Source organism: Euprymna scolopes, chromosome 30, assembly GCF_053919585.1.
Source record: "Euprymna scolopes isolate OS-2025 chromosome 30, ASM5391958v1, whole genome shotgun sequence".
Classification (NCBI taxonomy): domain Eukaryota; kingdom Metazoa; phylum Mollusca; class Cephalopoda; order Sepiida; family Sepiolidae; genus Euprymna; species Euprymna scolopes.
Genome location: NC_136511.1, coordinates 57005427 through 57020552, shown reverse-complemented (window position 1 = coordinate 57020552; position 15126 = coordinate 57005427). Strand labels below are relative to the sequence as shown.

At 34.1% G+C, this 15126-nt stretch overlaps 1 protein-coding gene across 2 annotated transcripts in view; it reads left to right on the top strand.

Annotated features, from left to right (window-relative positions):
* LOC145254814 (folylpolyglutamate synthase, mitochondrial-like) overlaps positions 1-13193 on the top strand; it is a 92854-nt gene extending 79661 nt beyond the window's left edge. The window contains exons 9-13 of one of the 2 annotated variants that reach the window (XM_080113635.1): positions 756-853; positions 1447-1499; positions 3463-3544; positions 5715-5778; positions 12724-13193. In XM_080113635.1, the coding sequence (XP_079969761.1) occupies positions 756-853; positions 1447-1499; positions 3463-3544; positions 5715-5778; positions 12724-13073 (647 nt within the window). In that variant the 3' untranslated portion in view covers positions 13074-13193. The remainder of the gene's footprint in view (positions 1-755; positions 854-1446; positions 1500-3462; positions 3545-5714; positions 5779-12723) is intronic. The other variant, XM_080113634.1, reaches the window with a different exon arrangement.
* Positions 13194-15126: the final 1933 nt, after the last annotated feature.

Genomic DNA, 15126 nt, shown 5'->3' with positions numbered 1-15126 from the left:
TTCATTTTAAGTGTTATTTGCACGTTTAGGTCGGAATAAATACATAGAAGATATTACCAAGTCTGCTGCAAAGAAAGCTGACTCCCTCTACCGGACTAGCAAACTTCCATAAATAAAGCTTCTTTCCTAGAACTGCCCACCTTTGGAACTCTGTTCCATTGATTTGTTTTCCAGCTGACTACAATATGGTCGTTTTCAAGTCCAATCTAAACAAGTTCTTGTTGAGTCGTCCCCTTACACATTTAACTTATAACAAATTTCCACTATTAATGATTACTATGCTGTTGTCCCAGTGACCACCATAAATTCCTTAACGTTTGGGTTCTTGTACAGAATTCTTCCTATATTAAAAAAAATCTGTTTTATGTATGTAATCATGATAAAACGAAAATATCATATTCCAAAAATCACGTCAATTTTCTCTTCTAGAGCAATCGTCCATGGATTCAGCATCACCACCAAAATGAAGAAAAAAAAATACACATATTACAGAATCTTCTTTGATTATGGTGGATTCCACTAAAAATCTCAGAAAAAAAATATTTAAATTTTTCATTTAATAATAAATAACATTTTTTTACAGCATTACTCGATTTATCCATATTTTCGACTTACATCTTTATTTACAAAAAACACATTTGTTATTCCATTGTTTTAGAGCTACAATTTGTAAATTAAAAAAATAATATCGATTTTCGTTTTTATAATTTCGATTTTTGACTCGTAATTTAAGCATCAAATATTCTATGTTTTAGCTTTGAAATCCACATATTGGGCCGGTCGACTTCAAATTATAAAAAAACAAAACATAACTTACTATCTTGATGGAGCGCATACAGTAAGCAGTATAAAGGTGAGTTGCTGGAAGTCTTGAGCATAATCTAAATTGATTATACAAGGTGCTTAAATAAGTTTCCAGGCTTTTTTGTACAGGTATTTAAAATTGTCATAGACTCTTAAATTTTATAATTTTATATAATAAATATATTATATTTAAATAATACGTACATTATTAAAATATAATTGTAAATCTATATATATATATATATATATATATATATATATATATATATATATATATATATATATATATATATGTATATATATATATATAATACGTACATTATTAAAATATAATTATAAATATATTATATATAATATGTACATTGTTAAACTATAATTATAAATATATCATATATAATAATATGTACATTATAAAAATATAATTATAAATATATTATATATATAATAATAAGCATATTATCAAAATAAAATTATAAATATATTATATATAATAATAAGTATATCATTAAAGTATAAATATAAGCATACTATATAATAATAATAATAATAATAATAATAATAATAATAATAATAATAATAATAATAATAATTCAGAATATTTTGAAGATGTTTAGGTATTTATTTTTTAAAAATATTTTCCAGCTTTGTTGTGATTGGTTTAAGAAAAGATCGGCAGATGAAATTAAAGAATTTTCGTGAGTTGAGCCTTTTCCCCATTTAAGTTTTGTTGTCGCTAAACAAGCCTGGGGCTTTTTCTGCTTTTTCTTTCATTTCTATTTTATACTAGCTAACCCGTGTTCGGGCGTTGCCCTGAAAAGTAGATTAACTCAAATAATTTCTTCACCCTACCCATACTAAAAACAGGTAAATATGCGATATGAAATCAGCTACTTAAAAACGAAAATGCCACCACCCCAATTTTCCCGTTTCAAAATTGAGAAACCGTTCAGTTTTCATTTTATGGGAAATTAATATTGAAAAGTGATCCTCCATCTTAAAATGTAAAATATATATATTTTTTCTTTTTGGAATTCGTTTTTTTTTTTTTTTGTGAATATATTTGCATATTCTTTACATGTAATTGCCCCCCAACAAAAAAAAAAAAAAAAAAAAAAAAAACAACAGGAGAAAACCTTACTGAAAAAGGATTTTTCTATTTGTTTAATAAAAGTTATTTAGTAATTATTTTGTAGAAAGGTATTATCTATTTCGTATAATTTAAAAAGGAAATAGTTGCATTTTTTATTAGTTAAGTAAGTTTTTGATACGTGACCCATTTCACCCTTTTGCCCCACTTAGTTTCATTAAGATCACTGCGTTTATTGCTTTTCTGTGCTGGGGGGGGGGGAAGTAAAAATAATAGAACGGCAGAAGTATTCTTAACATGAGGACAGAGGGGAATTTCGCGTTGACATAGTGTGTTGAAAGTCATTCTTGGTTTAAATTATTTTTCATTGATTTAATGAATTTCATGCTTTCATTGAAATTTATCATCTTCTGACAGCTGATTGGATGATCGCTTCGACATCTTCCAACTACTTACTTAATCTGCTGGAAGATGCTGATGCAAAGTTGTGAGAGAGTGGGTCCTAAGCTAGATAAGTACCTAAAAAAGAAATAAAATATTAGTCTACTAATGCATTTTGATTGTGATTGTGTCTTTTATATTTTGTGGTTTATCAACGTTTTTTCTCTTTTCTTCTCCGAACGTCTATCTGAAGAAGGAAATTTTCCTGAAATATCATATAATATGCAACTTGTATCAAACCACACTGTCCATCTACTAGTTGGCCAGTTCTGTACAAATCCCAAGAGTGGTATGAGCCTTCTATCATGTCTGAAAGGGACACAATGTTCAACGAGCAAGATCGGAGATGCTCCACTGTACAACTTATGCTCTCTACTGATCCAAGTTATGACAACAGGACCATTGCCAGCACCCTCAAAATGTATTGCTTGATTGCCGCAAATAACAGGGACATGTCCAGGGCAATGAAAACAAAGTTTCCAGCCACAGTTATGGTCTTCAGTTTGGTTTCAAGTGAGAGCCACATCATGCCACCTCACATCTTTGAAGTCGGTTTGAAAGTCACCACCAAAATGTACCTGGATGTGCTGAAGAGCATTGTGATCCCCTGGTGCAATCAGACCCTACAGACCCTGGGTATGGCAGTAGGACTTTCTATAAGTCTTTATCTGTTTGTTACACTTCATTTTAAAATAGCATTAAGAAAAGGACCAATACATTTATATAAGAAGCTATCTGTCTGTCTGTCTGTTGTACTTCATTTTAAAATAGTATTTTCAGATGGGTCAATGTATTTCTATAAGAGATTATATCGGTCTGTCTGTCTGTCACACTTCATTTTAAAATAGCATTAAGAGATGGACCAATGCATTTTTATAATAGGCTATGTCCATTTGTTCGCCCGTCTGCCTGTCTGTCACACTTCATTTTAAAATAGCATTTTTAGATAGGTCAATACATTTCTATAAGAAACTATGTCTGTCCGTCTGTCACACTTAACTTTAAAATAGCACTTTCATCATAGATTAAATTGATGCATGTTTATACTCTCCATTCTTGTTACTTTACCTTCGTTTCAATTACTTTTTAAATATGACTTTTTTTTTGTTTGTTTTATTTCTATTTTTTAGTCCCGATACAAAAGTTGTGAAGATCCTTTATTTTAATCTGACCGGTGACCGCAACCCGCACAACATGATGATTCACTTAAAGGTAAGTTCCCTCAATTTGGTTTAGCATATGCATTCTACAAATCAGGAAGTCTTGTACACCTATAGGCCAGTCAATGGCACGTGGCCAACCAACATGCTACACTAAGTGTCTTGAAAACGGTCCGCGTAGAAAAGACATCTTTTGTCAGATGAAGAGTTGAGCCAAGCTGGCTCGTTCTTCTCCCAGAAGACGTCTTGTTCCTTGAGGGTTCGACATGGTTGGACTCTTCGTCTCCAGGCCTGCTTCATTTATTAATGTCAACATTTAAGGCAGACACAAAAAACGATGCCCGACACAATGGTAATATATGAGAAATATTATTAACCATTTATTTTTTTACAAGAAAATATTACAATATTTTTACAAAAATAATTTACGAATGTTAATTAACTTTCACAATTAAAACTAGCTAACCTTGACTAATACTGAGTGAGGGGTGCCTCCCTTCTCTCATTTACAGAGAGACAAAAATATGTGCTCACCTTATGGCTGTCCGGACAAAAAGAGATCGAGAAAAGAAAGGGAATTGTGGGATTGCACTCCGGTTGCTTATGTATCCCTCTGCTTACGGCCAAATCACCTCCTGGCCATGCAAGGGGTGGGTGTTAACAACCACCATAACTGGGGCATTAAGATATACATTTTGTTTATATTTTGTTTATATTTTGTGCACACACTTAAACATGGCTGCCAAATATCGCTTTAAAATACTGTATTCAATTGAAATAGTTGATTGTAGATCTTGTGTGCATCTTGTTTCAATTTATGTCTTTTTGGTGTTATTTTATTTTTATTTTTTGTCTTTTTAGAATCCTTTGAAATGAGGCTTCATAAATTGTGTATTCATTCTTCTGTGGACTGTTATCCTCATCTTCATAGTTCTTGTTGTTGCATCTGTGGCTAGTAGGCCTTCAAGTTCTTTCCACCACTTTATGCCCTCTTATGGAGATTAAAATCAATCTGTAATGCTATTAAAACTTATGTCTAGAATACTTATTCTGATGTTGATCAAAAGCCATTACATGGTTTTTGTTCTAGAAAGTGTGTAAAATTTAAGGCTTAAACTTGAGGGATCTTAAGAGGAAATTTAAATTCAGGGAATTTTGCTTTAATTTCTCTCTAGGCAGAAGTCTGAAATTCAAAACATCAATGCTGGTCTGTATCAAAGATCAATCTTTGGCTCAACTCTCTTCCTTATATTCTATCAATGATCTCTTTATGTATGTGTATGAATGATATATATGATCTGAATGATATATATATGATATATATATGTGTGTGTATGAATGTTATATATGATATATATATGTGTGTGTATGAATGATATATATGATATATATATGTGTGTGTATGAATGATATATATGATATATATATATGTGTGTATGAATGATATATATGTGTGTATATATATGTGTGTGTATATATATATGTATGTATATATATATGTATGCATATATATATGTATGCATATATATATATGTATGCATATATATATATGTATGCATATATATATACATATATATATATATATATATATATATATATATATATATATATATATATATATATATATATATACAAGTTAGAAAAGCATTTCATCCAAGGCACGAAAATTGTTAAAGAAAATGTTTTTACTATAGGCTTTAAAAATAAACGTACAAGATTCAATTTGAGATTTATTTATCTTCAAAGTGCACTTTTATAAATTTTACAATGTAAGGTATAAAAATTTAATTTAAATTGAATCAAAAAATTACCTTGGATTTATTTTATGTAATGTACATTCTGTTGCACTTTAAAAAAAATCATTGAAAATTTTATATCTATATCATTAATTGCTAGATGAAAGATAATGTTTTTAAAGTGCAACAGAATGTACATTACATTAAATAAATCCAAAAGAAAAGAGGGGTTTTAAGATGAATATCAATACACACGAAAGAAAAACAAATTTATAGGAGTGTATATATATATATATATATATATCTTGTATATCACTAATATATATACATTTAATTAAAAACAAGATAATGTCGCATACACACTAAGACGGTTTGATCTCAAATATGAGATCTTCAAAAAAACAAAACAAAACTTTCTCAGATATTTTTAAAGAATTGATAATTTCTAATCGTGAAATAAATCATATTTTTTTTCTCTTTTGGAAGGAATGCGGTTTTGAATTTGGAGTTTTTTCACCCAATATTTGCTACCCAGACCAAATTGTTGAAGGTATGTGTAATTAGAGGCTGTTTTTTTACGCCGTCAGAAATCTTTCAACTTGCTAAGGAGTCGCTATTATGCTTACTAACTAAGTAATAATTTATAAGCTACCAGTTAAAAACTCATTGTAAAGCTTACTAATTAAGGAGTCAATATAAGGCTTACCAATTATATAGTCATTATAAAGCTTACTAATTAAGAAATCAATATCAAGCATACCAATTAAGAAGTCATTATAAAGGTTACCAATTAAGGAGTCATGATTAGCTTAGCAATTAAGGAGTTATTACAAAGCTTACTAATTAAGGAATCATAATAAAGCTTACTAATAAAGGAGTCAATATCAGGCTTACTAAATAAAGGAGTCATTATAAAGCTTAGCAATTAAAAAGACATTATAAAGCCTACCAATTAAGGAAGTATTTAAAAGCTTACTAATTAAGGAATCATCACAAATCTCAATAAATCTGTAAAAGTCAATTTTAGGCTTACTAATCAAAGAGACATTGTAAAGCTTAGTAATAGTGATAAGGGGTTGTAGAGGGGGGGGGGGTTGCAGTTGAGTGTTGTGCTCCCAATTAAATACGTGTTCGTAAACGACAAACTTGTCGCATGCAGTGAGACAGAATAACTAAAACTAACAAATAGAGTAAAGTTTAAAGAGATGTTTTATTTCTCGCGTGCGCCTGTGAGAATAAAAATGTTATTGTGTACGTGTGTGCGTGTGTGTGCGTGTGAGGAGTGGAATTCAGTCCGCGTACGTATGCGAGTCTGACGGTAGAGCTAGTGTTTCTTGAAGGAAAAGGCTGGAACAGTGTTCATTTGCTAAAACTCTTACCGGGTTGATGTTGACCAGTGGGCGTGTTGTCTCACCGTTTCGTTGCGAGGCTGATTCCCAGAAGGAGCGAGAGAGAGAGAGAATTATCCGGGCATCCCCTTTTATATCTCTCCCAAGGGCAGATAACCAGGTTGCTTTTCGCGACACCTACCGGCTGGTTGGTGCAGTTATCGCTGGAAAGGAGCAGATAACTGCTACAGGATAAATTAATGAGTCATGATAGGCTTACAAATTAAGAAGTCATTATAAAGCTTACTAATAAAAAAGTCATTATAAAGCTTGCTAATGAAGGAGTCAGTACTAGGCTTGCCAATTAATGAGTTATTATAAAGCTTACTAATTAATACATTATCATAAAGCTTACTAATAAAGGAGTTAATATTAAGCTTACTTATTAACGAGTCATTATATGCTTATAAATTAAGAAGTCATTATAAAGTTTATCAATTTAAGAGTCATTATATTAGGCTTATTAGAGAGTTATTATAAAGTGTACCAATTAAAGAGTAATTATAAAGCTTTATAAAGTCATTATAAAGGTTATTAATTTAGAAATCATCATAAAGCTTACTTATTAAGGAGTCAATACTGGGCTTTCCAATTAAGGAATCATTATATTAGGCTTACTAATTGAGGAGTCATTATAAAGTATACCAATTAAGGAGTAATTATAAAGCTTACTAATTGAGAAATCATCATAAAGCTTACTAATTAAGGAGTAATTAAAACCAATCAAAGAATCCTTATTAAGCTTACTAATTAAAGAATTATCATAAGCTAACTAATTAAGCAGTCAATATTAGGCTTACTAATTAAGCTAATCAATTTAGGAGTCCTTATAAAGCATACTAATTAAAGAGTCATAATAACTCTTATCAATGAAGCAGTCATTATAAAGCTTACTAATTAAGGGGTTAATATATAGCTTACTAATTTAGGAGTTATTATAAAGCTTATCAAGGAGTCTCGATGAAGCTTACTAATTAAGGAGTCCAGATACAGCTTAATAATTAAGGAGTCAATATAAAGTTTACTAATTAAGAAATCAATGATTATTAATCATGTAATAAAGCTTATAAAATTGCAAAGTTTTAATTAAGTTAATTTTTTTTATGTAATAATTATTAGAATTATGAATTGTAACGTTATTATAAATTGTAACGTTATTATGAATTGTAACGTCATTATAAATTGTAACGTTATTATAAATTGTAACGTTTAATGATTATGCTCTAATTTTTAGGCTTATTAATTATGTTATCATTATTAGGCTTATTAATTATTATTAGGGTTACTAATCAGGTAGTAATTATTATGCTTACTATTTATGGATTCATCATTATATTTACTAATTAACAATTATATTCAGTTTTAAAGACGTTAGTTCTGTATATAAAGAGATAGATTTGAGTTTTCTATTCGATAAAAAAATCTGTCTTAATATGTTTAATGCTTTGCAGCCATCATTTAAGGCTTCTCGCATTATCAAAGATAAACTTCTGTCATCCAAGCGCTGTATCAAGTCAACAAAAACAGTTGCGTTTTTTTTTTTGTTTTTTGTTTTTTTTTTCAGTAAATTCTGGTTCGTTTCGATTTTCAGGTTGTGTCTGAATAACTTTATGCAGTTTTTTAATTCATAAATAACCCACAAATTTCACTTACCACAATTCGAATTTCAATTTTGATCCATCAAAGTAAAGTCACCACTGGGCCCATAAGCCATTTTAGTTTTAGAAGAGAAATGCTGTTCCCAACAAAATGGCAGTATCAGCACAGAGAAGCGTTGAATTGTAAAAGCTAAAATGAAGTGTAGAGTTTTAATTAGGTAGTTAATCCAAAGAAGTCCCAAAGATCAAAGTTCCTTCTCGTGTGAAGAACGAAAGGTATGTGCAGAATTCTAAAATATTCAATAAGTTTTATGGAGTGATTCTGGTTTTTGATTGGTCGATAGCAGAGCGGTTTTCCATTTGATTGTAACTTTCCCATTAAATGAGACACTTATTTTTTCAAACAAAGAGAATACAGAGTGAACCGATAAAGTTGTTGCCCTAAAGAAAACAACACCACAGCTTTATTTAGGTGACTTGATTATGTAGTAAAGCTGATATCTATTTAATGTAGCCACCAGCCTCAATCATGGCCTCAACACAGATCTGGAACTAGGACTGCGCCTTTTCCACAAGTGCCGGCAGGAGCTCGGCAAACATTTGGCGGATGACAGCCCTCACGCTAGCTTTAGTGTTTAGGAGGTCATGTTGGTGATGTTCTCGACATATGACCAAACGAAGTAGTCCAGTGGGTTCAGGCAGGGGGATGAGGGGTCGGTGAGAGAAGGGTACAAAGTCGTAGTACTCCTTCTGAAGTCAAACCTAGGTCTTTTTAGACTTGTAGGCCAATGTCGAGTCCTGCTGTTATACCCAAGGTCTGCCAGCAGCCACCTGATTGCACCAGGGGATGATAACGCTCCTCAGCACATTCAGTGACTTTCAAGCTGATTTTGAAGATATGAGGTGGCACAATGTGGCCCTCATTTGAAACCACACCAAAGACCATAACCGTGGATGGAAACTTTGTTTTCATCCCCCTGGGCACGTCTCTGTTATTTGTAGCAATCCAGCATTAGTTGTACAGTGGCGCATTACCGATCTCGTTTGTTTTTTTTGTTTTTTTTTACAAAGGCATCACCACATTATCAAGGCCCAGAGGCCACTCAAGGATAAGGGTTAAAGAGTGTACAGTAGAAATTGGTCAATATAGTAATCATTAGTAATGAAAATTTGGTAAATTTAATAACTTATATGGAACGGCTCATCAAGAACTTATTTACTTTAGACTTGAACACAACCATATTGTAGTCAGCCGGAAAGCAGGAAAACGGAAGACAATTCCACAGGCGTGCAGTTCTAAGAAAGAAGCTTTGTTCATGGAATCTACGTTTAGGTTTAGGCACAGATAAAGAGTGGGGGAAATTATTGATAGTGTTTACAGCTAGACGAGTGTTTCTTGTGAAAGTTTGGCGAGGGGGGACCATAGATTGAAGCTCAGTTGAACACTTTCCATGAAAATAACGATACATCAGAGACAAACTCGCAACATCTCTTCTGTGAGATAGAGGTTGCAAGGAGGAGAAAAGGACATCTCCTACGAGGCTACGAAGTCTATTTTGAACTCTATCAAGGCAGGACAAGTCCTTTCTAGCAGCTCCTGCCCAGATGTGGCAACAGTATTCCATCCTTGGACGTACCTGGCTCTTATATAGATAGAGAATAGCATCAGCAGTGAGATATCTACTGAATCGATAGAAAGATCCCACCATTTTTCCAGCGGCCTTGGCAACAGATTTGATATACGTGTTCCATTTAAGATCAGGAGTAATGGCCAAGCCCAGAAGCTTGTCAAAACTTGAGGCCTCCTGAAGACGAGAGCCATTCATTTCAATTGATGACAAATGTGGATTAGAATGTTGATGATGTAAAGAGAGAAGCTTGGTTTTAGATGCATTAAAAGTAACCAGCCACTCCTTTCCCCATTGTACTACGTGCTCAAGATCAGAGGAGAGAGAATTGGAGAGAACTTGGTCGTTTACTGTCTTAGATGTGGTACCATAAATGGTAGTGTCGTCAGCATAAATGTCTACAAATGATGTAAGGATATGATTTGGAAGATCATTAATGTAGATCAGGAAAAGAGTTGGGCCCAGGATGGATCCCTGAGGGACACCTGCATTAATACTGTGAGCTTCTGATTTTTGCCCCTCAACTACTACTCTTATGAACCTATCAGAAAGAAATGATTTAATAATTGAGAAGACTTTTCCAGCTATACCATAGCTAGCGATCTTATGAAGTAAACCTTTATGCCATACCCTATCAAAGGCTTTAGATATGTCAAGAGCAATTGCCCTAGAAAGATTGCCACCGTCGAGAGATTTGCTAATCCTATGCGATATAACTGTAAGGACATCTGCTGTAGATCTAGCAGAACGGAAACCATATTGAGTGTCACTAAGAAGGTTATTTTTGTTGAGATGTTTGATTACTTCTGTATTTAACACAGATTCTAGCAACTTACTCATGACGCACAGGAGACTTATTGGCCTGTACTGAGAGGGGGATGAGCGATCACCTGAATTCTTAAATACAGGGCATACTGATGAGATTTTCCAGGGAGATGGGAAACTATTCTCCTTAAGACAACGTTTAAACAGTTTTGTAAGTATGGGCGCTAGTTCAGGTTGAAGTTTTTTGAGTACTATAATTGGAATACCATCAGGGCCAGTTGCTTTACTGGAATCAAGGTTTTTGATTAGCTTCGCAACATCACGTACAGATATATGTATATCACATAGCGTGTTTTCTGATACAGGAGGAAATATTGGGGGTTGGCGGTCTTGGTCGCAAAGGGTAGAATTAGCTGCAAAGTTCTTGACAAAGAGTTTGGCTTTGTCTGATGCTGACGAGATTACCTCAGGTCCATTGATAATAGTTGGGATGGAGCACACGCTTCTGTTCAGGATTCTGTTTGCTATTTGCCAAAACTGGTGGGAACCAAGCCGCTGCTCAGCTACTTTGGACTTAACAGATTGAGCATACAACTCTCTTGCGTTCCTTATTACTTTCTTACAATGGTTGCTGGCAGTCCTGAAAACGGCTTTAGTTTCCATACATCTATTACGTTTGAAGCAGTGGAAAAAGTGATTTCTGTGCGCAATGGCAGCAGCACATTCTGGAGAGAACCATGGCTGGCTGTTAGGTTTTTGATGAAACTTTTTAGAGGGTATGAAATGGTCAATACCTACAATTAACCATTCAGTTAGGTCTAATACTATAGAGGACACATCCTTTTTAAACATGGAATGCAGAGGTAGATCAGATATAAATGTACGGAAGCTATCCCAGTCAGCCTTAGTGTATCGATATACTGTACGATGAAGAGGTACGTCTGGGGACTTATTACATTTCATTTTTATCTTAATTGATACAACAGAGTGGTCGGAAGATCCAAGAGGCGACAGAACAGAAACTGAAAATAGTTCAGGGCAAGTTGTGAGAAAAAGGTCTAGTAGGCTCGCATACTGGCCGTCATTATCGGGCACACGGGTAGGTTCCTGAACAATCTGAGTGAGGTCATAGGCAATGGAGAAATCATGACAGAACCTCCCCTCATCATCGGTCTTGTTTGAGTGGGTCAACCATTCGACGTTGTGAACATTGAAGTCTCCACATACGTGAATGTTAGCTGAAGGATAAGTAGAAAGGACTTGGTCAATTTTCTCAGATATGCTTTGAAAGATAGTAACTCCGCTGTTGTGGGGGCGATAGAGAGTAAATATAAATGCAGTAGTGTGAGCTAAAGCAACCCGGAAGCACATATAGGGTAAGTTAGGATCTTCCCAGGAGATGTCCCTCCCACATGGAAAGCTATCTTTAATATAGGCACATATTCCATGCCCATGGCGATCTTGGGGGTCAGATTTAGAAGTTAAGTTAGAGTATCCTGTAATTGCAAACTCATCTAGGGAAATAGCCTGTCCAATGCCAGTTTCACTTAAAAATAAAAGGTCTGGTTTAGTCTCCTGTAATTGGGTTTCAACCTCTGGAAGGTTAGAACGTAGACCCCTGATGTTGGAGAAGGAGACATGGTAGTAGGGGTCTACGTTGGAAGTTGGAGAACCGGGTTTAATCGTGTATTGTTGAACATTGTGTCACTTTCAGACATGATAGAAAGCTCCTATCGCTCTTGGGATTTGTACATAACTGGCCAACTAGTAGATGGTCTGAAAAAAAAAAACGGTTTTCATCAAATGGAAATGGAATCATGTCGTCTTTTCTAGGACGACAATTTTATCGTTCCATCCTGTGTCTCTTGAGTGCTCTGACTGTCCTGAGATACTTTCAGCTTTCTCTTTCTTTAGCCAAGCATCTACCAGTGCAATATCCGCCATTCGTATGTGCTGGTACATGTTTACGTTATGTATTGGCAAAAAAGGTTAGATTTTTTTAGTTGAATAAATAAATAACATTTTAAGTGAAAACAGGTCATAAGGATGCTGGACTCATTACTGAACTTACGTATGTTCTTTTTTATTAATTTTTTTTTTTGTTTTTTGTTTGTAGATCATAACAAGATGGAATTTAAATTGGATGTGTCAAATAAAATTCAGAATAAATGGTTGGAATTTCATAACCCAGACTCAAACCATTCCGGCTGTAGAGACGATGGTGTTTGTAATGGTGTGAGTCCGTCAACTGTCAAAGATTCTTCCACGTCACAGACATTCAAATCAGTCTACCATTCGCTCGTCTGGTGTAACCGAGGTAGCAACACGGATCTTCATCTAAAAAAGGAATTAAATATCAAAGACATTCCGTCCGGTATAAAAGAGGCTGACCACATCCAGGTGTTAATTACAGGAAGCGTCCATCTTGTCGGTTCAGTCCTTACCGCTTTTAGATACCCTGTTTAATACAAAACTAAAAAAAAAAAAAAAAAAAACATGTTCCAAAAACACATTCCAGATGAGAAGAAAAATGTTTTGGAATTTAATTTTACATTTTTTCTTTTTTTTTTTTGAACAATTTTTCAACCCGTCTCTTATCTCCAAATCTAGACTGCATTTGCATAAAATTAACAAATCAACATGAAATATCAGACCACATTTTTTTTATCAAATTCATTAAATTAAGAAAGAATTTAAGGGATTTAGTTTGAATCTAGTTAATACGACTATTAGTTTTATTTTTCTTTACCAACTTTACCAACTTCCTCAAGCACTACACTCAATCACTAGACTGCTTTTTTAGCACAAATTCAGATGAAACATTGGACCGAAATTTTCATAAAGCACTTCAAATTAGGAGCAAATTTAGGGAATTTTGTTTAAATATTATTATTATTATTATTATTATTGGCTCACAACGAGCTTTCACACAGGTCATCAAAGATCTCATTGAATACAGCCTGTGGTGTTCCCTGGAAGCTGAGTGACAACAAGTCTCCCCAGGTTTTCGATACTTTCCACCTCTTTCGATAACATTTGCAAATAAATCTGCATTATCGCAACAGCTGCTTACCATTGATTTTTCGTTGGTAGCGGCCATTGGTCTTCACTGAAATTTGAATGGCAATAAACCTCCTCAAGGTCCCAGTTCTCCTCATACTTATACAATTCGGAGGTCTGGTCAGTGCTCACTCCTTGGTCTTTCCTTCCCCCTTGAGGCTACTTGGCTATTCGGTTTCACTCTTTATTTTAGGGAGGGGGCGGGGAGGCAGTGATGTGGTACTGGGAGATGGGATGGGGTTAGAAAAATTATAGGCATGCAGCTTCAATGTTCTTGGTTCCATGTAGCGCTTCATGCTTTGTCTCTGCAGCAGTTTGTCTGGCCTGTGCTTGTGGTTCATGTGTGTTAGTGTACACATTCAAAAGTTTTCCTTAATATTTCAGCTGTTTTCATTATTATTGTTTGTTGTATTTTTCCAGTCATTCCTCTGATTCCAATTTCTCCCATTACTTTTCTCAAAGGTTTTCGGAATTGTTCCTAGTGCTACTACTATTATAGGTATTATTTTTATTTTCTTCATCTTCCATATCCCTGGTGGTAAGCTGGAACAGCGAAGTCTACAATTTGACAGGATTTTTCTTTCTTGTTAATTATTATGACATCCGGTCTTCTTGTTTGGATGGGTTTATCAGTTTGCATGTCCATGTCCCATAGGATTTTGCGATTCTCATTTTCAAGTACTGTTGCTGGCTTATGTTTGTACCACTTGTCTGTGCGTTCGAGATACAGTTGTTTGCAGAATTCCGAGTGTACTTCCCTTCCCACTTGGTTGTGTCTGTTCTTGAATTCCTCTTGGGCCAGTTTGCTGCATTCACTTACTATATGGTTTATCGTTTCGTCTCTTTGTCTACAGAGTCTGCATTTACTGTTTTCTTGTGTTTATCGATCTTTGTTTTGATGTGGTTGATTCTTATCGAATTATCTTGTGCTGTGGTTGTTAGGGATTCAGTTTCTCACTTTGTGTGTCCTTTTTGCATCCATGTCCAAGTGTTTTTGTTATTCTCATCTTTTGTCATCCTTATGAATGTAGTTGTTTTTCTTCCTATTTTTCTTTTCTCGTCTTATCCTTTATCTCTCTGTTTTCTGTTTTGTCGATTTTTTTTGGTGTCCTTCGCTGCCATGATTATCCTTTCCGTGTCTTGCGTTATGTATTTTTCTAATTGTTTTTTTTTATGTCATGCACATAGTCTTCTATACAAATTAGTCCTCTCTCGCCTTCTTTCCTTTTCACATAGAGTTGGTCAACATCGTCCTTTGGGTGTAGTGCATTGTGCATGGTCATGAGTTTCCTGGTCTTCTGATCGAGCCGTCTCAGTTCTTTGATTCACCCTATGAACGGTCCTGAGTATTTTATTAGTGATACTGCCGTGTATTTATAATTTCTATTTGGTTTCTGCTATATAATTTAGTTTCTAGAAGTTTTCTTGTTCTCCTGAGGTATTCCTTTCAAATTCTCTC